General features: G+C 65.7%; 2 protein-coding genes across 3 annotated transcripts in view; one reads left to right on the top strand and one right to left on the bottom strand.

The window, feature by feature from the left end:
* Positions 1–5: 5 nt before the first annotated feature.
* On the bottom strand, positions 6–26,426 carry RAPGEFL1 (Rap guanine nucleotide exchange factor like 1). 2 transcript variants are annotated; one of them, XM_050934775.1, is made up of 15 exons: positions 26,012–26,426; positions 13,246–13,324; positions 12,127–12,277; positions 11,536–11,633; positions 11,118–11,230; positions 10,257–10,424; positions 9,296–9,393; positions 8,368–8,490; positions 7,638–7,816; positions 7,131–7,221; positions 5,691–5,741; positions 4,634–4,721; positions 3,752–3,816; positions 1,393–1,447; positions 6–972 (listed from the first exon to the last, which is right to left on the bottom strand). In XM_050934775.1, exons 1-15 carry the CDS (start codon positions 26,424–26,426, stop codon positions 848–850), a joined length of 1,899 nt encoding a protein of 632 aa, XP_050790732.1. In that variant the 3' UTR covers positions 6–847. The 2 variants fall into 2 exon arrangements, with proteins under 2 accessions (XP_050790732.1, XP_050790731.1); XM_050934774.1 differs by lacking the exon at positions 26,012–26,426 and having other exon boundaries at positions 13,246–14,248.
* The window catches only part of MED24 (mediator complex subunit 24), a 206,253-nt gene continuing 185,209 nt past the window's right edge, over positions 6,936–27,979 (top strand). Inside the window, exon 1 of the mRNA XM_050934758.1 lies at positions 6,936–6,942. The gene's annotated coding sequence lies outside the window, so the exon portion shown is untranslated. The remainder of the gene's footprint in view (positions 6,943–27,979) is intronic.

Here is a 27,979-nt window from a genome sequence, read left to right as displayed (position 1 = left end):
AAAATATATACATTCTCGTGTTAGGCCAGGGAGCCACCCAGGCCGCAGGCGAGACACTCAGCAGTGACAAACAGAAAGACCCTGAATATATAGAAAGAGAACTTCCTTGCGGAGTTTACAGCATGACAAAAAGGACAGGTACAAAAATAGAATTGCAGGGAACAGGGTTCTGGGGCTCCCCCGCCGCCACCTCACCCCACACTTGACCCCCACTCCCGCAGGGCTGCTATCCTCTCGACATGCTACCATGGGGCTCCTTGGGGCCAGATGCAGCTGGCTGTAGGGAGTGGCTCCCATCCCGCCAAGGGGCACGATGGGATGGGGGGTTGGCTTCATCCTAGGTGAAGAGTCCCTGCTATAGCAGTGGAGGGTGGCTGGGGGCCAGGGCAGGGCCATGCTTCAGGGCACGAGCGGATCCGTGGAGCAGACAGGCAGGGTTTAAAGGCAATGGGGTTACACAAGTGCCCTTAGCGCTGGCCCAGGCAGACTGCGGCCCCTGCCCTTGGCGTAGGTAAGTGAGGGGCAGAGATGGGGGAGAAACTGAGGGGCAAGGTGAGTCTAATGGGAAATGAAACCCAGCCTCAGAGCGCTATGAGGGCCACATAACCCCCCGGGCTGGAGTTTAAAGCTAGACCGAAAGCCAGTCCCACCCCACCCCGTCTGCACAGCAGGTGTCGCCCCCCACCCCACCCCCGAGGGGGAAGTTCCGCGTGTTTAAAGTCCAGCCGACTCTGTAAACCACAAAGTGCCGCAGCAGCAGGCCCCACGTCTCCCCAAGCACAGGGGCGAGCCGGGGCCGCGGCCGGCCAAAGTGCTGTAGTGTGAGGGACCCAGCGCCCCCCGGCTGTCACTGGCTGCTCGCCTCCAGCTTGTAGGACAGCTCGAAGAGCAGGTTCTGATTGTCGATCACCTGCAACTGCCGCACGTAAGCCTTGGTCTGCAGCTGGCTGGGCGAGGCCTCCAAATCCAGGCCTGCGGGGAGGAGATGTCAGGGCGCAGGGCTCCGGAGCCAGCAGCAGGAGGCGCTGCTCTGCCTCCCCAGCTGGAACTCACCACGCCTGGCTCCTGCCCGCATGAGGGAGGACACCGGGCTGCTAGCTGCCCTGGGGCTAAGCATGGGGTCTGCCAGCCGGGGCCTGGCACAGGTGACCCGACCGAGAAGCAGCCAGGCCAGCCTGAGTCGGCTTTTGCACAGGTTTATGGCACAGGGCTGCAGAGCAGTACACCAGAGGCAAAGGCCCCGCACTGCACTGCCAACCCCCTCAGTCGCACTGGCTGTCGGGGCTGGAGCCCCCAGTCGGGACGTGCAGCCCAGGGAAGCAGGGAGCTCCATGCCCCTCATTTCCCCGGAGCGCAGCGTGGGGGGAGCCTGCAGGAGACACTCATACTCACTCAGGGGGCGGCTGCGGTACTTCCGGATTGTCCTCACTTTTTCGGCGATTGAGTGCTGCAAAGGAAGGCAGCCAAGCGGTTTACAGGCTGGGTGCTGGGCCTGGCTCTGGGGCAGCCCAGGCCCCAGCAAGGCAGGCAGGGCCTCAGGAGCGTATGTGCAGCCCCCCAGGAGCCCAGCCAGTGAGACGGGTAGTCAGGGCAGTGAGCCATCCAGTACCCCAGCCCGGAGAACCCCCCACAGACCCTCCCCAACCCACAAGGGACAGACGCTGACTCTGGGCCCACCCTGTGCCCGATCCGGCTAGCACTACCCCTGCAGGGGTGTTAAACAACAAACAGCTGGTCTGTGTGTGCCAGCAGAGGGTGCCCCCCCCCACACACACACACACACGCGCGCGCCAGGTGCAGGCAGGGGAGGAGATTTGGACCCAGCTGTTGTTTGTCTCTCTCAGCACCTGGCGCCCCACCAGTGCCAGCAGCAAGGCTGGCTCTGCCCCCCGGTCCCCATCGTTCCTCGCCACTCCCCTACAGGGCTGTGATCTGCAGGTCGTGCAGGGGAAATTCCACTCCAGGGCCAATTTAGCAAGACCTGGGCCCCGGTTTCCTACACGGGGCACCTGGATCCGTGGGTGAGAGGGAGCTCAGAGCCCCAGCCCCCTCACGCAGTGCCCAGCACAGATCCAGGCGGGGGCCAGGCAGGTGACACACAGGCTGAGCTGGGAACCCCGGGGTGCTGGGAACAGCTGGATCCAGCGGCCGTGGAGCAGCCGATCCACAGGCAGGGAGGAGGCTTGGAGGGGGACAGGACACTGTGGGGTCTGGTCATGCTGTGCCCAGGGCAAAGCTGCCCGGGTTCGCTGTGGAGGCAGATCAGCACTCCAGGGGTCCACGCCCCACAGCCCGGTCCTTGGGAAGGGGGGGGATGTTGGCTCCCAGCCCATTGAGAGCCCAGGTGTGGCTGTAGTGCAGGGCACACAGAGCTGCCATCCTGCATGGGGCACAGGCCCGTCAATTCATGTCCATGGGCCGATCCCCACAGCCCCGCACCTCACGCCCCAGTGCGGAAGTGAGGGCCCAGCACAGCTCGGGGGGTAGGGACACCCGGTGCCTGCTAGGCACAGCTTGGGGGGGCAAGGATGCCCAGTGCCCAATGGACACAGCTCAGAGGGCAGAGATGCCCGGCACCCGCCCAGCACAGCTTGGGGACGGGAGGGAGGGACGCCCGGCACCCACCTGGCACAGACAACAGGGATGCCCGGTGCCCACTGGGCACTGGGGGAAGGATGGGACAGGGGACAGGCGGAATCAGCCCAGGGCGCACGCCTGGCGCTTGGACTCCACTGAGGCTCCAGCGCTGGCACCAACATGCTCCCCCCCCAGGTGCCTGGCTGTGAATGGGTATGGACCCAGGGTGCCGCCCCCCTGCCAGCTCAGCACCCCCCAGCTGAAGGGCACTGACGGGCTGCGTTAGTGGGGGAGTGACCCGCACTTTGCTCAGCAGCCAGCCCAGAGCCCCGGGGGTGCCATGGGGGGAGAGGATCTCTCAGCCCAGCCCCTCCACAAGCTATGGGCCAGGTGGGGGGAATTCTGCTCTGTGGCCAAACGGGAGCTGCCCCATTTACACCAGCACAGGAGAGTCGAGCTGGACAGATCAGGCCAGAATCTCCCCAGGGCAGCGGGGGCCCCCAGGCTGGCCATGGCCCCGCTCCCTGTGCCGAGCAGCAGCCCAAGGACCCCACAAGCCGAGCGCTTGGCACAACCCCGGAGGGGCTGCAGGAATGAGTACGTCACTATGGCAACACTGGCTCCATGCAGCAGCATACCCCCCCCCCCCCCGCCCCTGCTGGCTGCGACGCTCCCCCCCCCCAGCCCCCTGCCTGCGCCAGGCTGAATATTGCATGAAGGACGTTCCCAGGACAACGCCAGTTAATCCCATGGAGGGGAGGTGCTGCAGGGGGCTGGGGGCTCTGCCACCTGGGGTCCCATCCAGACAAAGGCTGAGCTCACTGCCCTGGGGGTCTGGTGCTGCAACGCCCCCCACCCCAGCCCAGACACCAGCTGTTCTCAGAGCCAGGCCAGGGGCTTGCAATGGGCACACGGGACCATCTCCAACTCTGCTATCGGCCTGCTGGGTGATGCTGCCCAGCTCCTGTCCCCACTCTGCCTCAGTTTCCCCTCCCACCCTGTGTGAGCTCCTTGGGGCAGGGACACACTGTGCGTAACACACATCAAAGTAGTAGGGCCTCACCCAGGAAGAGACAAGCAAAGAACCCAGGTGTCCTGGAGGATGAAACCGGCTGGGGAGAATTGGATCCAGAGGTCTCTTCCTCCAGGAGGCTGGGGGGTAGGGAGGACTCACCAGCTTCTCCACGTTCACCAGCCCGTCCAGGAGCGTCTTGCTGCCCTCGTGCACAAACGTCAGGTCTGGGGGGCAAAGGAGGAGGGACAGGGTGAGTGCAGGCAAGACAGACCCTCTCCTGCCCCTCCCAGGGGCTCTGCTGTCCTGGGCCTCAGCCCCTCCCCATGGACACTCACGCCCCGTTCATAGCACTGCAGGCAGAGGGATTCCCAGGGCTGCTGGTCATAGACTCTGCCTGAGGGCAGGACATGGCCCCTAAAAGTCCCAGGAATCCTCAGTGTTTCAGAGCTGAAATGCAGCTTCTTCTGGGGCGCAGCGCGGCAGCTGTCAGTGCATAAAGGAAAATCCCAGGCGGGTGGCAGCGGCAGGAGGGAGGGGAGCAGGCAGGGCTCACTCTGCCCAGTCGAAACATGTCCAGGAGGCCGCTGTTCGCCATGAAGGGCTGTGGGGTCACCAGGGTTTTACCATCTCCTGGGAGCAACAGCAGCTCAGGCAGCCCAGCCCCTCCTGACACCGCCCTGGGGCAGTGGGGTCAGCACTGATGGTGAAGGGAAAGTGCCCTCTACTGAGCCCTAGGCCCCACTCCCTGCAGCACTGCTGGGGAAACTGAGGCACGGAAGAGGGAGGGGAGTTGCCCAAGATCACCCATGAGACAGCAGCAGAGCCAGAAGCCCTGTCCAGCAGCCCCCCCAGCTGTAACCACTAGGCAACACTTTCCCTGCACAACGAGGTGCAGACACATGGGCCCTCAGCTGCTGGGACTGGTTCCCTGAATGGCCACGAGCCCTCTGGGGAGAGGGCAGTGGGGAGCACCTCCCAGGAGCCCCCAGGCCCCCGCAGGGAGGGACCATACCTGGTGCTCCCTGCCAGCCCATGGCTCACCTTTCAGGATGAGGGGCACGAAGGGGATGAGGGGCGGGTTCATCTTGGAGAGGACTTCCCGGTAGGTTTTGTGATTCCGGCAGGGGTCCTGCAGGGGGCAGGGAGGGAGGACAGGTCAAGAGGGGGTGCTCTGGGGGACCCCAGCCTGGACACCCCTCCGGGACCCCAGAGAGGCTGCATGAGGGACTGGGCGAGGAGAACCAGACCTGGAGCGAACCCCGTGGGGGACCCAGACCTACCCAGCTGAGCCTCCCACACGCCTGGCCATCCTGAGGTACATGGGGCCGCGCTGGCGTTAGCCCCGTTAACACCCAAGGCTCCACTCTGGGCAGCCATGCCGGTGGCTAAGATCACAGCGTTGGCGAGGCCCAGCCCCCAGGTGGGGGTCTCCAGCCGGCCGGCTTGGCTGCCTCAGGAACACGCCAGTTCCAATCCCCTGGCGGAGAGCAGGGCCCCTGAGGGGTTACCCGGGGTGCCACCGGGTATGTGCCAAGTGCTGTGTGCTCAGCATGGGGGGGAGGACCCATCTAGGTCCCCGATACTCAGACCCACCCCCCACACTGAGCGAGAGGGCAGATGCTGGATGGCGTTGGGGGTAGGAGGTGAGAGGGCTGGGGTGGGAGGATGGTTCCTGCCACGGCACCAAACATTATCCAGGCACCTCTCTGTGGCAGCCGGGGGGCATGTGGTGCTCACCTCCCGCCAGGCTCACGGAGCTCCCAGCAGGAGGCGCTGGGGGGCTGCCGCTTGCCTCGTCCAGCACAGGGGCAGGGCCATTGACCGGCCGGTCCCCAACCCTGTTGTGTTTTCCCTCCTCTCAGCTGCGTCCTTGGGCCGCGGGTTAACGCCGAGTGGAAATTCCCGCTGGAAGCCACAGGGAGCGGAGCTGCAGGGGAATATTTCCACCCCCTACCTTGCCCTTGTGCAGGTGCCAGGTTACCCAGGTACCTGTGGGGGCCCAGTCCTGCCCCCCAGCACCTTGGCACAAGAGTGGTGAGCAGGGGCGCCTTTCCAGCCCCCACCCACTCAGCCCAGCCCCCAGGGGCGAGGGTCTCACCGTCAGAGTCTCAAACTTCCGGAACAGGTTCTTAAACTTGCCCGGAAGCTTCTGAAAAACAAAAGGAACCGTGAGTGCCTGGCCCTGTGGCCGCCTAGCACCCTCGTGTGCGTGTGCCAATCACATGCGCACTGGGGGAAAGGTGCCACCAGCTCAGGCTGGCACCATGGGGACTCGGCTCCATTGCAGGGCACCATTCCTGGGCAGCGAGGCGGAGCGGGGTCACTGGTCCACAGGGAGGGGGCCGGGAGGCTGCTGGGGCTCAGGAACGTGCAGCTAAACCCCCGTCTGGGCAGGGCTCTCGTGTGCAATGGGCCGGGCCCTTGTTGGCAGAGGGAGAGGCCTGGGGTTTATTTCCTGGGTTTGTTTACTTGGAGGGAGGAAGAGGAAGATAAGCAGCAACCAGGATCCCCACACGCTTTGCAGCTGCAGAAGGAACCGTTTTCCCCAGCACTGAGATGCAGCCACCTCTGGGGTGGACCACGGCAGCTGCTTGCACAGCCACGGAGTAAGGCTGTGTAGCCTCTCCAGGCAGGGAGGGCGAGGCACTGCACACTCAGCTGAAACCATGGGGCAAGGCCGATGTAGGACAGGGCTGGAATTCAGCCCGGGCATCAGGGTTAACAGCCAACTCAGCTGCAAAGGGCAGTCGGCAGGGTCTTTAATGTCTCCAAAACCGTGCCAACCTCAGAAACAGCAGCTTGGGCCCCTAGCACCACGCTCCGGTCAGCACTGCCTGCCAGGGGAGAGCGCCCCCTACTGACCCCCCACTCCAGTCCCTGCAGCACAGCACCCCCTGGGGCATGGGGTCAGCACTGCCTGCCACGGGAGAGCACCCCCTACTGACCCCCCACTCCAGTCCCTGCAGCACAGCACCCCTGGGGCATGGGGTCAGCACTGCCTGCCAGGGGAGAGCGCCCCCTACTGACCCCCCACTCCAGTCCCTGCAACACAGTGCCCCCTGGGGCATTGGGGTCAGCACTGCCTGCCAGGGGAGAGCGCCCCCCACTCCAGTCCCTGCAGCACAGCGCCCCCTGGGGCATTGGGGTCAGCACTGCCTGCCAGGGGAGAGCGCCCCCCCCTCTAGTCCCTGCAGCACAGCGCCCCCTGGGGCATTGGGGTCAGCACTGCCTGCCAGGGGAGAGCGCCCCCTACTGACCCCCCACTCCAGTCCCTGCAGCACAGCGCCCCCTGGGGCATTGGGGTCAGCACTGCCTGCCAGGGGAGAGCGCCCCCTATGAGCCCCCCCCGGGTTCTCCTTAGAGGTCTCCCCGCAAGCACGGCCCGGGCTAGCTGCCGTCCATGACGTGAGGTCACTGCCAGTCGGGGCAAGGCGACCCGGCTGGCTCAGGTGGGGGATGGGGAGCCCTCCCCTGACCGATGGGGGGTCCCAAACCCTGGCCCAACAAGCAGAGACCCACACTCCCGCTACCCCCTCACCTCCCAGGTGAGCCGTAACCGGCTGACGGCCGCATTGTCCAGCCCCATCACCATGGCGTAGAACGACAGCATGTCCTGGTTCTGCTTGCAGCTGGGAAGATGGAGCAGGACGCTCAGGGCCAGCCACTGACGGGTTACAGGGGAGAGATCCTACCCCCCCAGACCGGCAGGAGGGGTAAGGGGCATGCAACCTGCAGCCCTCCAGCTGGGCAAGCCCTGGGCATTGGGTCATCAGGACCCTGGGGGCAGATAGAGCGCAGCCCCGTGGCCAGCCATCCCCCAGCACGCCAGCCCCAGCCCTGGCGGTGCCAGTCAGGGGCCCGGCGGCGGCGACATCCACACTTGACCTGCCTCACCCACTGTCCCAGCTGCACATGCGCCTGGCAGCGTCGAGCTGAGGCCAAGGGACCAGGGACCGGGCCTGCAAGGGGGGGCCCTGTCCACTGACCCGCCCCGGCCCCGGGCAGGGCCCCTCGGTCCCCGCGGAGGGCAAGACGCGGCGCTCACATGGCTGCGATCTTGATCAACTTCTTCAGCAGGTGTGCGCGCTTGCCCAGCGACTCGCACAGCAGGATCTCGGTGGCCACCCAGTGCTGCACCTCGCTGCAGCGCTGCAGCAGCAGCTCCAGGTTGGCCGTCTCCCGCCGGCCCCGCTCCCCATGGAAAACGTAGTCCACAAACTCCAGCTGCAAACCACAGGAGAGGGGCATGGTCAGTGTCGCTCCACAGCCTGAACCCTGAGCTCCCACCGGTCTCCCTAACCCCGCCCCGTACCCAGACCCCTCCCCTGCCCCCTCCCGTATAGAAAGTTTTAGCAAAGTCCCACACTGCCCCGTCAACTGCCTGCCCAGAGGGGCAATGGGCTCTGTAGCACCATGATCTCTTGGCCAGGACTGAGAGCGAGGGGGGCACACCTGTCTTCTGGGAGCTTGACTGAGACCCGCCAAACTCACCTCACATATAGGCCAAACAGCTGTTCGCTGCTGGCCTAGGCTGGACTCAACCCAGCAAGGGGGAGCAAAGGCCCCATCTTAGAGTTGGGCACAAAAAGAAAAGCAGTTCGACCCCGTGGAGAGCATGGGGCCAGTTTCCGTTTTTGTGCAGCAATCTCAGGTTTTTGTTGCCCCTCCCACAATTCCCCAGCATGCTGTGCTCCGTACCTCCTCTCCTGCCCCCCATGCGCCCTGCCGCCCTCCACGCAGCCTTGGGACGCGCAGGGCAGCCCCTCCGACCTCACCTCGTGGACACAGCGGAAGAGCTCCCAGTGAAAGGCCGTCATGTGATTGGCTATTTCCTCGGCCTCCACGCGGTGGAACTCAGTGTCGCCCGGCGAGATCTGGATCTCCTCGGGGAGCGGGACCTGGGGGGAGACTTGCCATGAGGCTGTAGCCTCAGGCTAACTGTGTGGAGAAGGGGCAGGGTGCCCAGGGTATTGGCCTCTGTAGCAACTGCTCAGGGAGGGGAGATCCTCCCCCACCCACAAATACTCAGAAGGGGGGAGAACCACACAGCTAAAGTGACCAGACCCCAGTTTAATCACTTGCTCAGTGCTGAGCCAGTAACCCAGTGGCTCTGTGGCCACGTCCCTGGTACAAAGGGCACCTGCATGGCTGCCCCCCCTATGTACCACCAAGGCTCCAGTGCTACATAGGGACTGCAGTGAGGTCCAGCAGTCAAGAGGTTAATGTGGCACTGGTTGGAAAGGGGGTCTTGCCTAGTGGTTAGATCCCGGGAGCCCTTTAAGATTTCATGATGTTTTTTGCAAGAGTCGGGACATCGACCCCAGGGCCCTGGCCACATCCCAACCCCGGGGACTCTGCTTTGTCCCCTGCAGCTTCAGCTGAATACAGGATTTCTAAATTCCCATGGTGCACTGCCAAACAGCTGCCAACCCACCCCAGAGGTGGCTGCATTTCCATGCTAGCACAGTGATCTCAGGGTTAAGACGTTTTTCGTAAAGCACTGGGATTCCCCAGAACTACGGGAGACCAGCGATCCATCCTCAGGGGCGGGGACAAGCAGGAATCTGGGCACCAGCATCCCTAGCCCCCCCCTCTGGCTTGTGGCACAGCTGGCACCATCTGGCTGCCTCTGGCCTAACCAGCAGAAAGCCGGGCTCTCCCGCGGGCGGCCTCTGGCGCCGTGCCCTGGGGGGGGGCTCTCACCAGCGACTCAATGGCGTCCTTCGTGCAGGCGAAGAGGTGGCTGTTGATGCCCAGCGTGGTGAAGACGCAGTCCTCGTTGGGCTGCAGCAGGGCCTTCTCTGGGGGCAGGAGAGACGGGGGCTGGGGTCAGTGGTGTTCAGCGCAGCTCTCCCAGCCACGCTGCCCCGGGGGTGAGGGGCCTAGGACCCAGGGACCAACCAGTCTCTCTGCTCAGAACGGGCCTGGCTAGTGCGCAAAGGTCTGTGATTCACCCTCTGGGACCTGCCAGACCCGCTGCCCCTTAGCCAGCCAAAGAGCGGCCGTCAGGCTCTGCCCCCTGGCCTGGAATGGGGAGGGGGTGGCGGCAAGCTCCTGGATCTGTATCAAGGGGCCTCGTGGAGCTGCCAGACCCTTGAATGCCCCGGGCAGGGGGCTATTCCCCCGCCCACGAGCCAGCTGCAGCCAGGGCCAGCCGTAAAATATCCTTCCTGCCAGACCCCCCTGGGACAGCGAGTCTCTCCTCCCCGCACAGACCCCCCCGGGACAGCGGGTCTCTCCTCCCCGCCCAGACCCCCCCCTGCAGGACAGCGGGTCTCTCCTCCCCGCCCAGACCCCCCCCCCGGGACAGCAGGTCTCTCCTCCCCGCAGCCCCCTTCACCCGCCCCAGCCCATCAGCCGGAGACTGCAGAGCTCTGGAGTGGCCCCTGTGCCCAGATAACCACACAGAGCATCCCCCACTGGGACCCGGGGAGGACATCATTGCAAGGGGGCCTGTTCTGCCCAGGCCATGGGGACGAATGTGATTCTGGCTCAGGGCATCGGGCAGCCCTGGAGGGGGTTGGCACATCCTTGGTTTGATCCACAGCAGGTAGCCAGGGGCAGCAATGCCAGGCTGGACCCTGCCCAGTAATGGCCCTCCCAGCCCCAAGGGAAGCTGGAACATGCCTTGCGCTGATACCCCTCGCCCCCCCCGGCCAGTCACCTCCAGACGATGCCACCACCACCAGGGCGAGGGCTTCCCCACGGGCGCTCTGCTCCTCCGAGTACTGCAGCTTCTCCGTCACCGCGGCCAGGATGTCCTGCACCGAGGCCGAGAGGCGGCTGCGGATGGTGACGTAGGAGTGGTCGGGCATGTACACGCGGCAGAAGACTGCAAGGAGACAGATGAGGGAGGGGTGGGGGGGCTGCTGTGGGGGTTGAATCTCAGCTACATCCCCCTTGTCCCATCGCCGGCGCCCCCCGGTGGGAGCGGGCAGCAAGGTCCCACTCTCATGAGCCCGCGGCTATATCACCCCACTGATGGGCATGGGGGGGGCGGCCCCCCGGCTGGGGCTCTGCTGGCAGGGTCGCCTGGGGGCTGCTATTAGATTGGGGTGAGGGGAAATCAGACATGGTGGCAGCAGACAGTTCATCCTTCGCATCACTCACCAGGCTCCCAAAGCGTCTCCTGCGGCCTGGCCGCGGGGCTGATCCCCCACTTTACAGATGGGGAAACTGAGGCACAGAGCAGGGCAGGGACTTGCCCGCGGTCTCCCCGCACTAACCAGTAGGGGCAGGGCCCACATCTTACACCCCCAACAGCCACTCTGGCAGCTTGCCCAGAGCCTCGGGGCTGCCGCTGGCTCCCCCAGAAACTGACGCGATCATGGTGACGAATGCAAGCAGCAGGATGTCCCCCCGGTGCCAAGCACTCTCCAACGGGGGGGCAGGAACCCGGCGCTGGTGAGTGGCCCAAGTACCTACATCCCCCCCTGCGGAAGGACCCAGGCGTCCTGCCTCCCGGCAGGGAATAGGATTCTGGTCGCTGTGCCTGGCCGGGCACTCAGACCCTCCCCACACTCACTCTCATCCGAACCCCGGAAGGCCACCCGGGTCTGGAGGCAGGAGTCGATGCGCCGGAAGTGCCGGAAAAGCGGCTTGACCTGCTTGCTGGGTGGCGGGGTCTCCTCGGGCACCCTGCAACCAAGTGGGGGCAGGTCAGGGAAGGGGGCAGGACTATAGGGGAATAATGCCCGGGGGGGGATGGCAGAGTGGGGACTAAGCCACTCTGGGTTTGCATGAGGCCCTGGCCCTCCAACAGAAATATCTTTGGGTGTCATCTAGTGTCCCCCAGTAGCAACCCCTTTGCATCCAGGTCCAGGGTCCGGATCAGGACCTCTTGGCATTACCGTAACGCTGCTAATAGCGAGGCTGTAATTGCAGGGCCGTGGCTCAGGGCAGCACGGCTCCAGTTAGCCCGGCGGGGACCCCGCGTCACTCACTTCAGCTCCACCGTCTCCACCAGCTGGTGCAGTCTCAGGATCTCGTCTTCCAGCTCCGGGTAGAGGGAAGTGTCTTTCATGATCAGCAGGTAGAGATCCTGGGGGCGGAGGGGGGTCTTAGGCTGCCTGGCCAGCAGGGCTCCCCCGGCTCAGATCTGGCCTGACACTGCCCTGAGACACTGGGGAACAAACCACTGCCACACCCCACCCCGCCCTGGCCATGCTGATTTTCCGAGGGGTGCAGCCGAGGGGATTGCAGGGCCCACGTTCAGGCTGCTGAGCGAGCAGCTTGCAGAAATATGCAGCAACACATCACCAGAGAGACAGACTCCCTGCGGCCGGGGGTGCTGAGGTATCGGGGCCCCATATACTGGGGGGGGGATTAAATCCACTAAGAAGAATCGGGGCAGCCGGTGTGGGGGGCATGGAGCAGCCCAGAGAGTGACGTTGACCAGCCTGGCCGAGCGCAGAGGGTTAGTCAGACATGGGCAGAGAGGATCTGACGACTACCCCCGCAGTGACAGACCCTGGGCTGTCCTGCTCCGGGGCGGGACCCCCCACCCCTCGAGCTGCCCCCTGGCCCCCACGCACCTTGATGACTTTCCCAGCGCTCTCCTCCTCCTGCAGTAGGCCCTTGTAGGTCTCCAGGAAGTGCAGGAGCACGGTCAGCACGGCCCGCTTCCTTGGGAGCGCGTCGCTCTCCTCCCAGCCGGGCGAAGGGCTCCCCGACGCCAGCAGGAAGGTGGGCAGGGGGTTAAGGGAAAAGAGACCAGAGAGCTGGGGGAGAGGAAAGGGGCTGAAAGTCTCCCCTGGAGGAAGAGGGGCAATCAGCCCCTGGGGCAACGAGCGACCTGGCTTGTGCGGCAAGAGAACCCTGCAGCGCCAGACACCTGGGTTCATTTCCCGGCTGCCCCCGGGGACAGATGAGCTCAGCTCCAGAGGTGGGTGCTGAGCGCCCCAGGCTCTGCATCCCATGGGCCCTCGGGTGGGGCAAACAGGGGTAACCCCACAGGAGAGATGGGAGGACAAGCGCCTGAGTGAGGTTACGTGTTTCCCTCGAGCATGCCTGGCCCCGTGCAGGGCCCAGAGACGGGGCACGGACCAGGGCAGCCAGCTGAAGCAAAGGGCGAGGCAGGACACGTTGGCTCCTTCCACCCCCTCTCTGCTGGGCGACTCTGCTTCCAGTCACGCCGCGAGGGGAGCCACAGGCGTCCCAACCCCGGCCCTGCCTGGCGTCAACGTCTGCACGGCCCGCACTGGCACGGGGCAGCCTGGCACAGGCTGAGAGCAGCCCCGTTACGAATAAATGGCAGCAGGCCAGTGCCGGTGTGCAACCCTACCATAACAAACCGGCCCTCTCAGGAGCAAACCAGCGTGCAGAGCACAGCTCCTGACAGGAGACCCTACAATAACAAGCCAGCTTCTACTCGCCGCGTATTTCCGGTTCGAGCTTCCGCCGGGGCTGTCGTAAATCACAGCCAGGGTGTGGCTGTGTCCGACGGCCACACGGCGAGTGAGCACCTCCTGCTGGGAGCAAATGGCCAGGCCAAGGCGCCCCCGCCGCGTCCGGCCCGGCGGCTCTCCCCACCCTTGGCTGTGGAAAGGGAACAGGTGAGATCAGACCCCCCTGCCCCTCCCCCAAGCAGCCCTGCCCCTTCCCACTGCCCCCAACCTCCCGGAGGGGCCCCCGGGGCCTTCCCCGAAGGATATCGCTGGTGCAGCTGCTGCAGCAGGCGCTCGGTCGGCAGGAAGAGCGAGTGAGTGAGGATGACGTCGTCCAGTAGCACGTCTAGGGGAGAGACAGACCCAGGGTTGGGGGCTGCGTGGCGCAGGCGGGCGGCGCTCTGTGCCCACGATGCCTGCTGCCCTGGCGGTGGCATGGCTGGGCCACGACACGAGGGCACCCACTGGGCGATCACAAACACCGTGAGCACCATGTTAGTCAGAGGGAATTGGCCCCATCCCTTCCCTTCCCACACATTGCCCTCGCGCACACACGTGCCACCTTCACACACAAACACATGAACTGCCCTCACACACACACACGCTGCCCTCACACACACACACGCTGCCCTCACACACACACTTGTGCTTCCCTCACACACACACGTGTCGCCCAAACACACGGTCCCTTGCACACATGGTCCCTCATGTACACACCCTCTCATACAGGGTCCCTCGCACACACACGTGCTGCCCTTGCACACATGGTCCCTCGTGCACACACACACCTGCATCAAAGCTATTTACAATTGCTTGGCCTGCGCGGGGGCTTGAGTGAGACAACAGGGTTGATGTTGCTGCCGGGGGTCTGCCCAGGGTGCCCTGGACTAGGCTTGTGTTTCGGGGAGCTGAGCCCCTTTTGCTACAGGATAATCTCACGTTGTCCTTAACCAGGGTGGCTGGCATTGTTCGCCCTGCTGGGGAAACTGAGGCACAGGCCGTGGAGAGGACTCGCTCAGTTCCAGCACCATGCATAGAACCTGGCATCCTGTCACCCACTTCCTGGCACCAGTGATTGGGCAGCAGTGCCCAGCTCTCCCGCTTCCCCCAGGGGGCCGGCCTGGAGGGGCAGTAGGGGCAGCCCGTTCGGTCCCTGACCTGCCGGGACGCGCTGGTATTGATCCCAGGCTGTTCCCATGCCAGGAATGCTGGGACTCAGCCCCTGCACATGGACTCTGCCCCCCGCCCCCGCTCTGACCTCCTCCTCCACACCGGGGGCCAGTGAGGGCTCTGCACCCATGACCCATGCCACCCCCCGCTCCTTGATCCAGTCCAGCCCCCTTGCCAGGTGAGCCCCTGGCACGACCCTGAGGGGAGCAATGTCCAGCACCCTCAGCAAACCTGCAGACCCGTTTGTCTATAAACGAGTCACCCCCCCCCACACTCACTTCCTACACTCCCTGTCACAGAGACCCCGGGCGATGCTCTGGAACTGCTCCCCACAAAGCCAGGCAGGACTTTGGAGAGCCTCCTCTCCCTTGGAGCAGACTGTCTCCAGGGCAAGAAGCTCACACGGCTTCACCTCCTGGGTCTCTCCTTGGAGCATTCAGCATCCTCTGCCCCTCCGTGCTCTTCCCACAGCGAGTCCACCCCAGCGGGGTCCTGGGGAAGCCACCGGGTCCTGCACCCCCACTTTGCAGTCAGATGGGACTCTCAGCCAGCCAGTAAAACAGAGGTTTTTTATTAGCTGACAGGAACACGGTCTAAACCAGAGCTTGTAGGTACAGAGAACCGGACCCCTCAGCCGGGTCCATTCTGGGGGGCAGTGAGCCAGACACCTACATCTGCACTTCACTCCTTGTCCCCAGCCAGCCCCAAACTGACACCCCCTCCAGCCCCATCTCCTCTGCTCAGCCCCTTTCCCGGGCCAGGAGGTCACCTGACCTCTTTGTTCTCCCACAACTTTAGCATCCCCTTGCAGGGGGGAAGGGCCTGGCCATCAGTTGCCAGGAGACAGAGTGTTGGCCATTTATGCACACTGGAGACTTAAGAAATGCACAGGGGAAACTGAGGCACCCACACAGTATTCAGATGAAACATTAAGAACAGTCCCACTTCCTACACCCCCATATGCCCCGACCCAGCCCCTTCATACCCCACCTCATATTCCCCAACCCCTCTTCCTACACCCTCATATACCTCACACTCCATATACCCCCCACCTCCCCTTCATACTCCACCCCAATCCCCCACCCACTTCCTACACCTACCATATGCCCTCATCTACTTCATACCCCACCTCATATACCCTCCACTCACTTCCTACACCCCTCTATATCCCCACCCCATACACCGCCCCACAGCATGCACCCGCCACTTCCTACATCCATCCCACCTCATATACCCCCCCATTTCATATACCTCTCCCACAAACACACATCACCCCCTGAGCCCCCACTGACATGCAGCCGCCTCTGGGGTGGAACACGGCACCCGCTGAAGTCCTGCCATTCCGTAATCAGACGAGCCTCCCTGCCGGCTTCAGCGGGGGCTTTGCCCGAGGAAGCCCAGCCTGCCCAGCGACGCCACGCACTAGGCCGGAAAACAGGGGAATGAGCCTTTGGCATCTGTCAATATGAGCCAAACGCTTTTATAAATGCAAATCCCTTCGGTTTCGCTTCAGGCCCTGTGGTGCTGAGCCCCGCTCGAGCTCCCATTGCCCGACACCAAAAGCCAGCAGGAGGCTGAGCGCCCGCCCCCAGCAGGGCAGGAAATTCATTCCCTGTCTTCCTAACTCCATTGTGTGAGCGAGGAGCCTGGAGTCAGAGCAGAGAACCCCGACTCCTAAATACTCACACCACAGCCAGCCCCGAGGCGCTGCCACCTCTAGTGTGCGGCCCAGCAGCCAACTGGAACAGCAGCAGCACAGGTTAGGACAGGAGGCAAATTCCCTGCAGCTGGTGCGGATCGACAGAAAAGCAGCCACCTCCAGGGCTTAGCACTGATTTGTTTAACAGCACATGGGACGGGCAGGGAAGGAAAATCCTATACCTGACTGAGGCTGCGGCGGGGGTAGGCAGGAAAGCCAGGCTAACACCCCCCAATATTAGTATTCATAGCACAAGGTGTTGCTTAGAGGCCCCAACCAAGACCAGGGCCCTGTTGTGCCGGGTGCTGCACAGAGACAGACAGTCCCTGCCCTGAGCAGGTCACAATCTAAGCAAACAAGACAAGGGATGGGAGGGGAAACTGAGGCACACTGCAGGGCCATGACTTGCCCACAGTGACATGGCAGAGCTGGGAATAGAACCGCAAATCTTGCTTCCCACCCAGTGTCCCTGCCACCAGGCCAGGCTGCCACAAGCAATCAAGCCCTCACTAGTGATTCTCAGGGCCTCAGTTCACTAGGCCGCGCTGCCTCTTGGCAGGTCTGGGATGAGCTCACGCAGCCAGCACCTGGGAGCTGCATCTTGTCGGGCTCCTGACGCAGCCGTTGGCATCCCAGCCCGGCACACGCTGCCGTGGGCACAGCTGCTGGCTGGCTAATTGGCACTGAAGGAATTCCACATTTCTCTCTGCAGGGGCGGGAGGTACCAGGTGCCCGGCAGCCACGGCAGGGGGAGACAACGAAGGCAAACCCAAGGAACAGAGCAGGCCATGAGCAGCTGAGAACCCCGTGGCATGGAGCGACGGGCCCTTCCTGCCCAGCCTGCATTGCCTGGGGGCAGGCGGGCGGAGAGGAGGGGCCGGGGGTCAGGTATTAGCATGAACCCCGTTTGCTGGGTCACTTCCATCGTAGGCCCTGTGATCCCAGCCTGTGCAGCACCCGGCCCGCCGAGCTCTGATGCAAGCCAGGTTCCTGGCGCAGCCCCAGCACAGCTAATCCACAACAACAGGGCTGGGCCAGAGCGTGTAACAGCAGCACGCGGCCCGTCCCAGGGCTCCACACCCCAGCAGAAGGGGCGGAGGCTGAGGGGGATGCTGAGACTCAGAGGGATCCCGTTGTGCCACCCAGGAAGGACCAGAGCCCAGACATCTCAAATCCCAGTGTCTTGCTGTAACCACTAATCCGCATTGCCCCCCCCCCCCTCCAGCCAGTGGCAGCACCCAGGGATCCTGACCTGTTGTCTGCTGCTCTAACCACACGCCCGGCCCCAGACCTGGGAATAGACCCCAGGAGTCCTGACTCCCTGTCCCCCCCGCAGCTGTGTCTGAACAGGGGGCACACGGATGCTGGGGAACGGGCCCCCCCGCCCTGCTGGCTGTTTATTTACAGAGCAGGTACAACCTGAGCAGGGCAGGTGGCTCCCACACACCACACCCTGCCAGCGTGCCAAGCCCTGCCCAAGGAACAGCTCCAGGCCTACGGCCGTGCGAACAGGGGGTTGGTTAGCACCCCGTGCGGGGCGGGTTCTGGGCTGCAGGCACCCCCCTACCCCCCCTGAGCCAGGGGGAGCATTTCCCAAAGGGGGTTTGTGGCAGAGTATTGAGAGAGTCCTGGGACCTCGCCAGCCTGGCCAGGCCTGGCTCCCTGGTGCCTGCTCCCTGGCACAGCTGAGCGCAGCTGGTGCCCACCGCAGGGAGGGAAGTGAAATTGCGCAGGAGCTGGGGTGGGGGCATTTCCCTGGGTTGGGGGAGGGGATTTTAACTGCCAGGGACCCTGGTTTGGCCCAGCTCTGGCAGGGTGACCTGGCCTCCCCCCTTCTCCACTGCTTGAAAGCTCAGACCCCAGATGGCTTCCAGCTCCCGGGCATCTGGCTCCCTCCCCCCTACGGCCCCTCGGCTCTGCGCGACACGCTGCAATCTCTCGGGCACCCATGGCAAATCTGCCCCTTCCCCCGCCTCGTGCCAGGTACCCAGGCTGGGCAAGCACCGCCTGGCAGTGGGGTCGAACACGTCCCGCAGCGTGGCAGGGCCAGCCCACAGGTGAGCCCCGAAGCTCCTCCGGGAGCAGTTGGGGAAGCCAAGTGGGGTCTAAAGGAACCAACGAGCATCTCCCCTCATGGTGCCAGCCAAGCAGCCCGCTTACCGCCCGCTCCCTCGCTGTGCCCAGTGGCCTGAGGGAGGGACTGTCTCATACCCTGCCCCAAGCGGGGCCTGCCTGCCTGCCTGACGCCGCCCTCCCAGCCAGCCGCCTGCCACGGGCGCCCACGGGGAGAGGGCACCCACCACCCACCGCGGCTCGAGGCCGCAGTGCAGTCTCTGAGCAGCAGATCAGCCTAGGACCAGCCACAGCAAACTCCCACTTCCCCGGCCCAGGGGGTCCACAGGGGTTAGCCTAGCGCAGGAGCCCAGGGCTCCCTCCAGCCTTGTGTGCGACCACTTCCCAGCAGCATCAGAACAGGGATTGCCAGGATTACAGCTGGATGTAGAAAGCGCAGCTCAGACTGGGCCCCATGGTGCCAGGTGCTCACAGATAGCGACAGTCCTTGCCCCATACAGATCTCAGACTAAACAAACACAGGGCGGCAGGGGAAACTGAGGCACTCAGAGAGGAAATGACTTGCCCGGCAGGTCAGCAGCAGAGCCAGGAATAGAGGCCAGGAATCCTGACTCCCAGCCCTACCCACTGAGTCACACTGTCCCTCCTAAGATGTCTCCTGCTGCACGGGCTCAGAGCAGCCACGAGCCGAGCGGCCCGTCTCCGCCTAGGTGCCACAGAGGAAGGTGCACGGACGGACTATACAACCATGCAGTTCATGCCCTAGCCTGTCTCCAGGGGATGTTCCTTCCTGACCCTGGGAAGGTTCTGGTTGACTTGTGCCCTGATGCATGAGGGTGTATATCCCTCAGCCCTTAGCTAGGATTGCTGAACGACAGACCAGATATTCCTTCTATCGTCCCCGAGGCTGAGATTGGGGATCTCTGGGCCTTTGGGATCATGGTCCCTTAAGGCCTTGGGAAAATGCCAGGGTACGTATTTAACCCTTTCCTGAATCATACTGGGTCCTCGACCACGCAGCTAAACCTGGGGCAGTGAGTCCTGCAGGTTAACGGAGCGTCTGTCTCCCCCCTCCCACCCGAGTGCACAAGAAAAGGGGATTTCCTGCTAGCCGCATGGTCGGTTTGTCTGTTATATCTGAGCGGCTTTGTCCGCCCATGGGCTCCCCGGTGCATATCCACAGAGCACACGGGGGCCTCAGCTGCTTCCCTGCCACAGAAGATGTGATTGAGCAGACGAGACTCCAAGCGGGACAGGACAGCAGGGATGGATGGAGGCTTCCTGCTACATGCAGCTGGGAGCCAGTGGAGGTGCTCCCTGTATTGGACCGTCCCGCTGGTCCATATGGCCTGGTATCCAACCTAGGACCAAGGCAGCCCCAGGATGGACCCTTTGGCTTTCCCTTGCCGTGGGGACGGTACCCAGGAGGCCTCCCAGAGGCAGGGTCCTCCCTTCCCCGCCCCAGACACTCAGATCCCCCCCACCCCACCCACCCAAAAACACTCCTCAAAGTGGGGAGAGACCAATTCAGCTCCCCCCAGCCCGGGGGAGGGGTTGTTCTTGCGAGATCAAGGCTGCTAGCTGGCTGCTGGGCTGGGAGCCTCTGGGAGCGCAGCACCTCCTAGGGCATGTTCAGCACCGCCTGGGCCGTGCCACTCACCATACAGACCCGCGGAAGCCAGGAGGGCGGAGCTAGAGCCTCAGGGAAGCTCCCAAGCAGGAACCCGAGTGCGGGGCAAGCCCGTGCTCCAGAACAGCTGCAGGGTGCGAGGAGCCCGGGAGCGAGCCGAGGCGGGGGGCTGCTGCTCCCTGCCCCGGGGCTCCCACCAGGCAGCGGTTCTGAGCACCAGGGAGTAGAGAGCAGCCGCTTACTGCAGTGAGGGGAGCTGGTGGGGGGCTCCTAGTGCCACCAAACGTCCCCTGAACCCCACCTCTGCCAGCCCCCCCCAGCTATTCACCCCAGCTGGGTCATCAGGGAGCCCCTGAGCTGACCCACCCTCTGGCAGTGAATGGGCCCCAGGGCAGCAGCAAGCAGGCAGACAGGCTCTGCCCCTCTCCTGGGGGCCGTCCCCTTGCACCAGGGAGGGACTGGGGGCCACGCAGTGCCAGGCATCCCAGCAGCTCAGACATGGGCCCAGCTCCAGAGCCCACCGCGGTCAATGGAAAGCCTTCCATTGGCTCATGGAGCAGGCGCCAGCCCCTCCTCCCGCCCCCGAACCACAGCCAGCATGACCCGCCAGTACCCCCCACACCCAGCCCCCTCTGTGAGCTGCCGGCCCCACGGGCCCAGCCGCACTCTGAGGTGGGGACACAGCACCTAATGCAGGGAGGGGGCAGGGTGTGGTTTAAATACACACCCAGGAGTCAGGATGCCTGGGTTCTACCCAGGCTAAGGGAGGGAGTGGTGCCTAGTGGTTAGAGCGAATGAGGCTGGGAGCCAGGATTCCTGGGTTCTATTCTTGGTGCTGCCAGTTTTACTGCGTGACCACAGAGGAGTCACTTGCCCTCTGCCAGTGAGGCTGCCGACAGCGGAGTTGGAGCGTTAGTCGTTAGTGCCTGGAGCCCCTGGGATGGGAATCGCTCGGCAGACGCATTGTTCCGCTGCCGCCGGCTCAGGGCAACACCAAGCTCGGGATCAAAGCTCTGCCACTCTGCACACGAGGTAACTTTGCACCAGTGAGCTGGAGATTAAGCAAATCCTTCACACAATGGAGCCAGAGCTCTGCTGCCAGGGTGGTCTGTGAGGAGGGCTGCAGGGCGGTAGCACGGAAATCCTTCTCTTCCCCAGGCTGGGACCTGTCCTGACATTTCACCTCCTGCTCCAGAGCCTGCTTGGTTGTGAAAATCTGGATAATTATACCCTGCACCGCATGGGGAGGTGACACACACAGAGGCACGTGTCCCATGGTTACTACAGGGGACCGGGGGCCAGCTCAACTCCTAGTTCTGCCCTTGATGTGCTGCACGAGGCTCCGCCTCTCATTGTGCCTCAGTTTCCCCATCTATATACAACATATGACAGCGCTCCTGGGAGGATCTCATAGTGCTTCAAATCACAAGTTAGTCCCACAGGCCCCTTGTGACATGGGTAAAGGGACCACTTCACCTGACACTGAAATGCAGCCACCTCTAGGGTGGAACTCAGCCGCTGTTTAACAGCCACATGGCCACTGGCACTGCCCATGCACTGGGCAGCAGAAGCAAAGACAGGCATTCAATCAGAGGGCTTTGCCACCTCCCAGGGAGAGCCGTGCTGGACGCTAAGGTCCCAGAGTCCTAGAACAGCCGCCAGCTTCTTGTCCCACCCAGGATCCCCCCACACCTGAGCTCAGAGATGGACAGGAGGCTTCCTGCATGTCCCTCTCAGCCAGTGCAGAGATGGTCCTGATCAGACCCACCCCCTCTGCTGTTAAGGTCCCAAGCAAAGGGGTGACAGCCCTTTCCCCGTGTGCCTATTGCACCCCCTGACTCGGGCAGGAGAGTCCAGGCCCAGATGGTGGTTTGGTCGTCCCCCTGCACAGACCCCCTTTGCAGGCGACGTTCAAGGCACAGAGGGTGACGCTCTGGTTCACTGCAGTGGAAGGAGCTTTGCTAATTCTCCGGCACCCACATGGGACCGCGCTGGGGGCCGTGCGCAGACACGGGGCCGGTGCAAGGAGCACAGGCCCCCTCGCAGGGCAATGGCCTCATGAGGCATCTGGGCACCCCAGCCCCCGACCTGGGCTGGGCCACACGGGCCTGTAGGGCCAGTGCCCAGCCACAAATCACCATGGAATGCGCCACGACTGGCCAGGGTCTTGGTGAGGGACCACAGACTGCAGGAGGCGGGGGTGCAGGTCAGGAGTGAGGGGCACCGGCAGAGATGGGAGGAGGGGAGCCCAGGGGCTGCAGGTCAGGAGTGAGGGGCACCAGCAGAGCTGGGGGGAGGGGAGCCCAAGGGCTGCAGGTCGGGAGTGAGGGGCACCGGCAGAGCTGGGGGGAGGGGAGCCCAGGGGCTGCAGGTCGGGAGTGAGGGGCACCGGCAGAGCGGGGGACCAGGGGAGGAATTGGTGCTGTGTATCGGGACTGAAGGCCCCTCTCAGCTGTGCTGGAGGGAGCGTGAACAGCCGGTGCCTGCTCCATGCCTGGCTCTAGCCCAGCCTCACAGACATGAGTTCCACCCTCCACAACTCCCCAGAAGCCAAATGCCACCATATGCTGCATCGCTCACCCCGGCCGGGAGTCCCGCTCCCCGATCCCACCCGATCCCACCCGGGGGTCCCACTCCCCGATCCCACCCGGGGGTCCCGCTCCCTAATCCCACCCGCCCACCCGGGGTTCCCGCTCCCCGATCCCACCCGCCCAGCCAGGGGTCCCACTCCCCGATCCCACTCGGGGGCCCCGCTCCCCAATCCCACCCGGCCCGGCCAGGGGTCCTGCTCCCCAATCCCACCCAGGGGTCCCGCTCCCTAATCCCACCCACCCACCCGGGGTTCCCGCTCCCCAATCCCACCCCCTAATCCCACCCACCCACCCGGGGTTCCCGCTCCCCAATCCCACCCCCTAATCCCACCCGGGCCAGCCGGGGGCCCCGCTCCCCAATCCCACCCGGCCCAGCCGGCCCGGCCAGGGGTCCCACACCCCGATCCCACTCGGGGGTCCCGCTCCCTAATCCCACCCGCCCAGCCAGGGGTCCCACTCCCCGATCCCACTCGGGAGTCCCGCTCCTCGATCCCACCCGCCCAGCCAGGGGTCCCACTCCCCGATCCCACCCGGGGGTCCCGCTCCCTAATCCCACCCGGCCCAGCCGGGGGCCCCGCTCCCCGATCCCACCCGGCCCAGCCAGGGGTCCCGCTCCCTAATCCCACCCAGGGGTCCCGCTCCCCGATCCCACCCCCTAATCCCACCCGGGCCAGCCGGGGGTCCCACTTCCCAATCCCACCCGGCCAGCCGGTCCAGCCGGGGGTCCCGCTCCCCGATCCCACCCGGGGGTCCCGCTCCCTAATCCCTCCTGGCCCAGCCGGGGGCCCCGCTCCCCAATCCCACCCGGGGGTCCCGCTCCCTAATCCCACCCGGCCGGGCTGGGGGTCCCACTCCCCGATCCCACTCGCCCACCCGTGGGTCCCGCTCCCCGATCCCACCCGGGGGTCCCGCTCTCTAATCCCACCTGGCCAGCCAGGGGTCCCGCTCCCTAATCCCACTCGTCCACCCGAGGGTCCCGCTCCCCAATCCCACCCGGGGGTCCCGCTCCCTAATCCCACCCGGCCAGCCGGGGGTCCCGCTCCCTAATCCCACCTGGCCAGCCGGGGGTCCCGCTCCCCAACCCCACTCGCCCACCTGAGGGTCCCGCTCCCTGATCCCACCCGGCCAGCCGGGGGTCCCACTCCCCGATCCCACCCGGGGGTCCCGCTCCCTAATCCCACCCAGCCCAGCCGGGGGCCCCGCTCCCCAATCCCACCCGGCCCAGCCAGCCTGGCCAGGGGTCCCGCTCCCCAATCCCACCCGGGGGTCCCACTCCCCGATCCCACCCGGCCCAGCCGGGGGTCCCACTCCCCGATCCCACCCGGCCCAGCCGGCCCCGCCGGGGGTCCCGCTCCCCGATCCCACCCGGGGGTCCCGCTCCCTAATCCCACCCGGCCCAGCCGGGGGCCCCGCTCCCCAATCCCACCCGGCCCAGCCGGCCCGGCCAGGGGTCCCGCTCCCTAATCCCACCTGGCCAGCCGGGGGTCCCGCTCCCCAATCCCACTCGCCCACCTGAGGGTCCCGCTCCCTGATCCCACCCGGCCAGCCGGGGGTCCCACTCCCCGATCCCACCCGGGGGTCCCGCTCCCTAATCCCACCCGGCCCAGCCGGGGGCCCCGCTCCCCAATCCCACCCGGGGGTCCCACTCCCCGATCCCACCCGGCCCAGCCGGCCCCGCCGGGGGTCCCGCTCCCCGATCCCACCCGGGGGTCCCGCTCCCTAATCCCACCCGGCCCAGCCGGAGGCCCCGCTCCCCAATCCCACCCGGCCCAGCCGGCCCGGCCAGGGGTCCCGCTCCCCAATCCCACTCGGGGGTCCCGCTCCCCGATCCCACCCGGCCCAGCCGGAGGCCCCGCTCCCCAATCCCACCCGGCCCAGCCAGCCTGGCCAGGGGTCCCGCTCCCCAATCCCACCCGGGGGTCCCACTCCCCGATCCCACCCGGCCCAGCCGGGGGTCCCACTCCCCGATCCCACCCGGCCCAGCCGGCTCCGCCGGGGGTCCCGCTCCCCGATCCCACCCGGGGGTCCCGCTCCCTAATCCCACCCGGCCCAGCCGGGGGCCCCGCTCCCCAATCCCACCCGGCCCAGCCGGCCCGGCCAGGGGTCCCGCTCCCTAATCCCACCTGGCCAGCCGGGGGTCCCGCTCCCCAATCCCACTCGCCCACCTGAGGGTCCCGCTCCCTGATCCCACCCGGCCAGCCGGGGGTCCCACTCCCCGATCCCACCCGGGGGTCCCGCTCCCTAATCCCACCCGGCCCAGCCGGGGGCCCCGCTCCCCAATCCCACCCGGGGGTCCCACTCCCCGATCCCACCCGGCCCAGCCGGCCCCGCCGGGGGTCCCGCTCCCCGATCCCACCCGGGGGTCCTGCTCCCTAATCCCACCCGGCCCAGCCGGAGGCCCCGCTCCCCAATCCCACCCGGCCCAGCCGGCCCGGCCAGGGGTCCCGCTCCCCAATCCCACTCGGGGGTCCCGCTCCCCGATCCCACCCGGCCCAGCCGGGGGTCCCGCTCCCCAATACCACCCGGCCCGGCCAGGGGTCCCGCTCCCCAATCCCACCCGGGGGTCCCGCTCCCCAATCCCACCCGCCCAGCCAGGGGTCCTGGTCCCCAATCCCACCCGAGGGTCCCGCTCCCCGATCCCACCTGGGGGTCCCGCTCCCCGATCCCACCCGGCCCAGCCTTGACTGAACACAGGGGCAGGGCCAGGCATGGGGAGCCGGGGCCATCTGCCATTGGGCTCTCAGGTGGAGAGCCCGAGGCGAGAGGGGCAGCCTGTGCCAAGGGCCGTGGCTCCCGCTCCAGCCAGCTGCCTTCCGCTGCCACCCAGGCTAATTACAGCACAGGAGCAATGTTAAAGATTAACAGGCGGCTCGAGGGGCAGCCGACACCACCTGGGCCCCGTTCTGAGCCCCCTGCAGCCCCCCTCCCCAGGGCCATGCTCGCCAAGGGCTGGAAAAGCCAGTCACTGCCCAGCTGGCCAAGGGGGGCCTCTCCCACGGAGCCCCCTTGTCCTCTCCCACAAGCACCCCTCTCTCTGGAGGGGTCCCCGGCCTCTGCCACAGGCTCTCCCCAGACACGGCGCCTCCTGGTGGCTCTGTTCCACAATGACACTGCAGACCACCAAAGTGGACAGCTCCTCGGGAGGGTGACTCCAGGCCCCCACCTGGTTACCACAGTGCAGGACCCTGCAGCCTCATGTGGATACCCCAGGCCCTGCCAGATCTATTGAGAGCCCAACAGGGCCCCCTGACCTTCCCCCTAATGGCCTGACCCTCCCCCTCAGACTCCCTCCCCCAATGTGACAGAAACCAACCCCCACTTTCAACATGCACCTCATCCCAAGAGTCAGACCTCCCCTGGCACCATGGGCACCTGCTGACCCCCTGCAGCCCCCGCAACCTGGCACCATGGGCACCTGCTGACCCCCGTCCCCTAGCACCAGCCCCCCTCCCCCTGGTACCATGAGCACCTGCTGACCCCCTGCAGCCCCCGCAACCTGGTACCATGGGCACCTGCTGACCTCCTGCAGTCCCCCCCAACCTAGCACCATGGGCACCTGCTGACCCCCCTCCCCTAGCACCAGTCCCCTCCCCCTGGTACCATGGGCACCTGCTGACCCCCTGCAGCCCCCGCAACCTGCCACCATGGGCACCTGCTGACCCCCGTCCCCTAGCACCAGTCCCCTCCCCCGGTACCATGGACACCTGCTGACCCCCTGCAGTCCCCCCCAACCTGGCACCATGGGCACCTGCTGACTCCCCCCTTCCCTCTCCCACCCCCCACCATGGGCACCTGCTGACCCCCCGTCGCCCTGGCACCACAGGCACCTGCTGCCCCCCTGCAGCCCCCTCCCCTGGCTCCGTCCCTTACCTGCGCCGCAGCCCTGGCCGTGCAAGGTCGGGCCCCCCCCGAGCCGGTCCAGCAGCGCCCCCAGCAGGCGCTCGGGGCTGTCCGGCGGCCCCGGGGGCCAGCAGCAGGTGGCGGCGGGGTCGGGGCTCAGCGGGGGCTCCCCGCCGCCGGGGGACAGCTCCTCGGAGGAGAAGGACGAGGGGGACCGGAGAGCGGCGTCCGGGGGCCGCAGCTCCAGCCAGCGCCCGTCGCCGCCGGGCCGGGCCGGCTCCATGCCCGCGGGCTCCGCGCCGGGCTCCCGGAGGAAGCCGGGCAGCAGCAGGCGGGAGACGCTGTGGCGGCGCTGCAGCCCCCCCGGGCCGAGCCCGGCCCCGGCCCCGGCCCGGCCCGCCAGGTGCGAGCTCTGCTTCTTCAGGAATTTCTCCAGCGGCTTCATGCCCGGCCGGGCGGCGCGCAGCGGGGGCGCACGGGGCGCGCAGCGGGCGCGCAGGCTCCGCGCTGCGCTGCGCTCCGGGCTCAGGGGGCCATGGGGGCCGGGCAGCCCCGGGCTCGCTCCCTGGCGCAGGCTCCGGCCCCGGGACCCGTCCCTGCCCGGCTGCCGGGGGCTCTGCGGCGGGACTGCCCCGGCTCCGCGGGATGCGGGACTCGCCCAGCCCGGCGCCCGTCTCCGCCCCGGGAAGGTAACGAGCTCCAGGCCCGGCCCCTCGCCCGCTGCGCCCCGCCCCCCGGTCCCGCCCCCCCGCAGCTCTTGCCAAGCGAAACACCTTGATCTGGGAGCAGGAGGCTGAGAATAAACCCGGGCCTGGCCGAGGGGGGGGGACCTGGTGTGTGCGCGGCGGGGGGGCGGGGAGGGGTGTGAGAGGAGAATCACATCCGTGCTGGGGGGGGGCGGGGGATCTGGGTGTGTTTGCGCGGGGGGGTACAGCCCGGGGGGGGTACAGCCCTGGAGGCAGGGGGGCGGGGAGGGGTGTGAAAGGAGAATCACATCCGTGCGGGGGGGATCGGGGGGGGGAACAGCCCTGGGGGCAGGGGGCTGTGAGAGGAGAATCACATCCGTGCGGGGAGGGGGGCAGGGGATCTGGGTGTGTTTGCGAGGCGTGGGGGGGGGGCAGGGAGGGGTACGAGAGGAGAATCACATCCGTGCGGGGGGAGGGTCAGACTTGGGGGGAGCAGGCCCCTTTGGGGCGAGAGAACAGAGAGGGGCCTGGCTGTGGGGCAGGAGGTGGAGATTTGGGGTGACACCTGCGGCCGCTTGGCTGTGGGGAGATCTGGCCCCAAGCCTATCCCAGCGGACAGGCACCGGGGTCAGCAGAGTTCCCACCCCCACAACTTCCCTAGGCCCAAACCCTCCAAGCTATTTTGGCTCCTAACCTCCCTTGGAGTCCAGGGGAGTTAGGAGCCTCACAGCTTCAAGGCCCGGGAATGTAGGGAGAGTTTGAGGCCAGACGGGACCATTCACTCACTGGGCCGAGCTCCTGCCTCACCTGGGCAAGACACCCCTGGACGGAGCCCCATGTCCGAGGCCAACGTGCTGCTGCAGAGAACTGGAGGGCGCGAGCCTGACCGAGACCCAGGGGGCTGGTGCTGGGTGGTGCCGCGCCCCCCACCTTGCAGTAACAATGGCAACCGAAGGCCTGGTTCCATCCACGGGTTTGTTCCGTGGTTTCAGCGCCTGTGCCAGCGCCCCCAGGAGCCCCCCGGCCCAGCCAGTCAAAGCACAGTCCCTGCTTCTGCTTTGGCCCATCCGGCTGGCTGCTCCGAGCACGAAGACCGATGCTTTACCCTTCCCGCTTGTCTCTGCCCTGGCTCTGGCCAGCTCCTGGGATTGCCGGGGGACCTCAGCCTTTGGGTCGGTCACTAGTCCTGGGGGCAGAGGGTGGGAAACTGGCAAAGGAGCCCAGAGGCCAATGTGCAGAACCCCCATTTTAAATTTCTTTTTAAAATCTCATGATTTCGGGGCCTGGCTCGTGACCCTGGCGTCAGAAGCAC

The sequence above is a fragment of the Gopherus flavomarginatus genome, chromosome 25, assembly GCF_025201925.1.
Source record: "Gopherus flavomarginatus isolate rGopFla2 chromosome 25, rGopFla2.mat.asm, whole genome shotgun sequence".
In the NCBI taxonomy this organism is placed as follows: domain Eukaryota; kingdom Metazoa; phylum Chordata; order Testudines; family Testudinidae; genus Gopherus; species Gopherus flavomarginatus.
The sequence above is the reverse complement of the archived record's forward strand: the minus strand, read 5'-3'. Positions and strand labels throughout refer to the sequence as shown.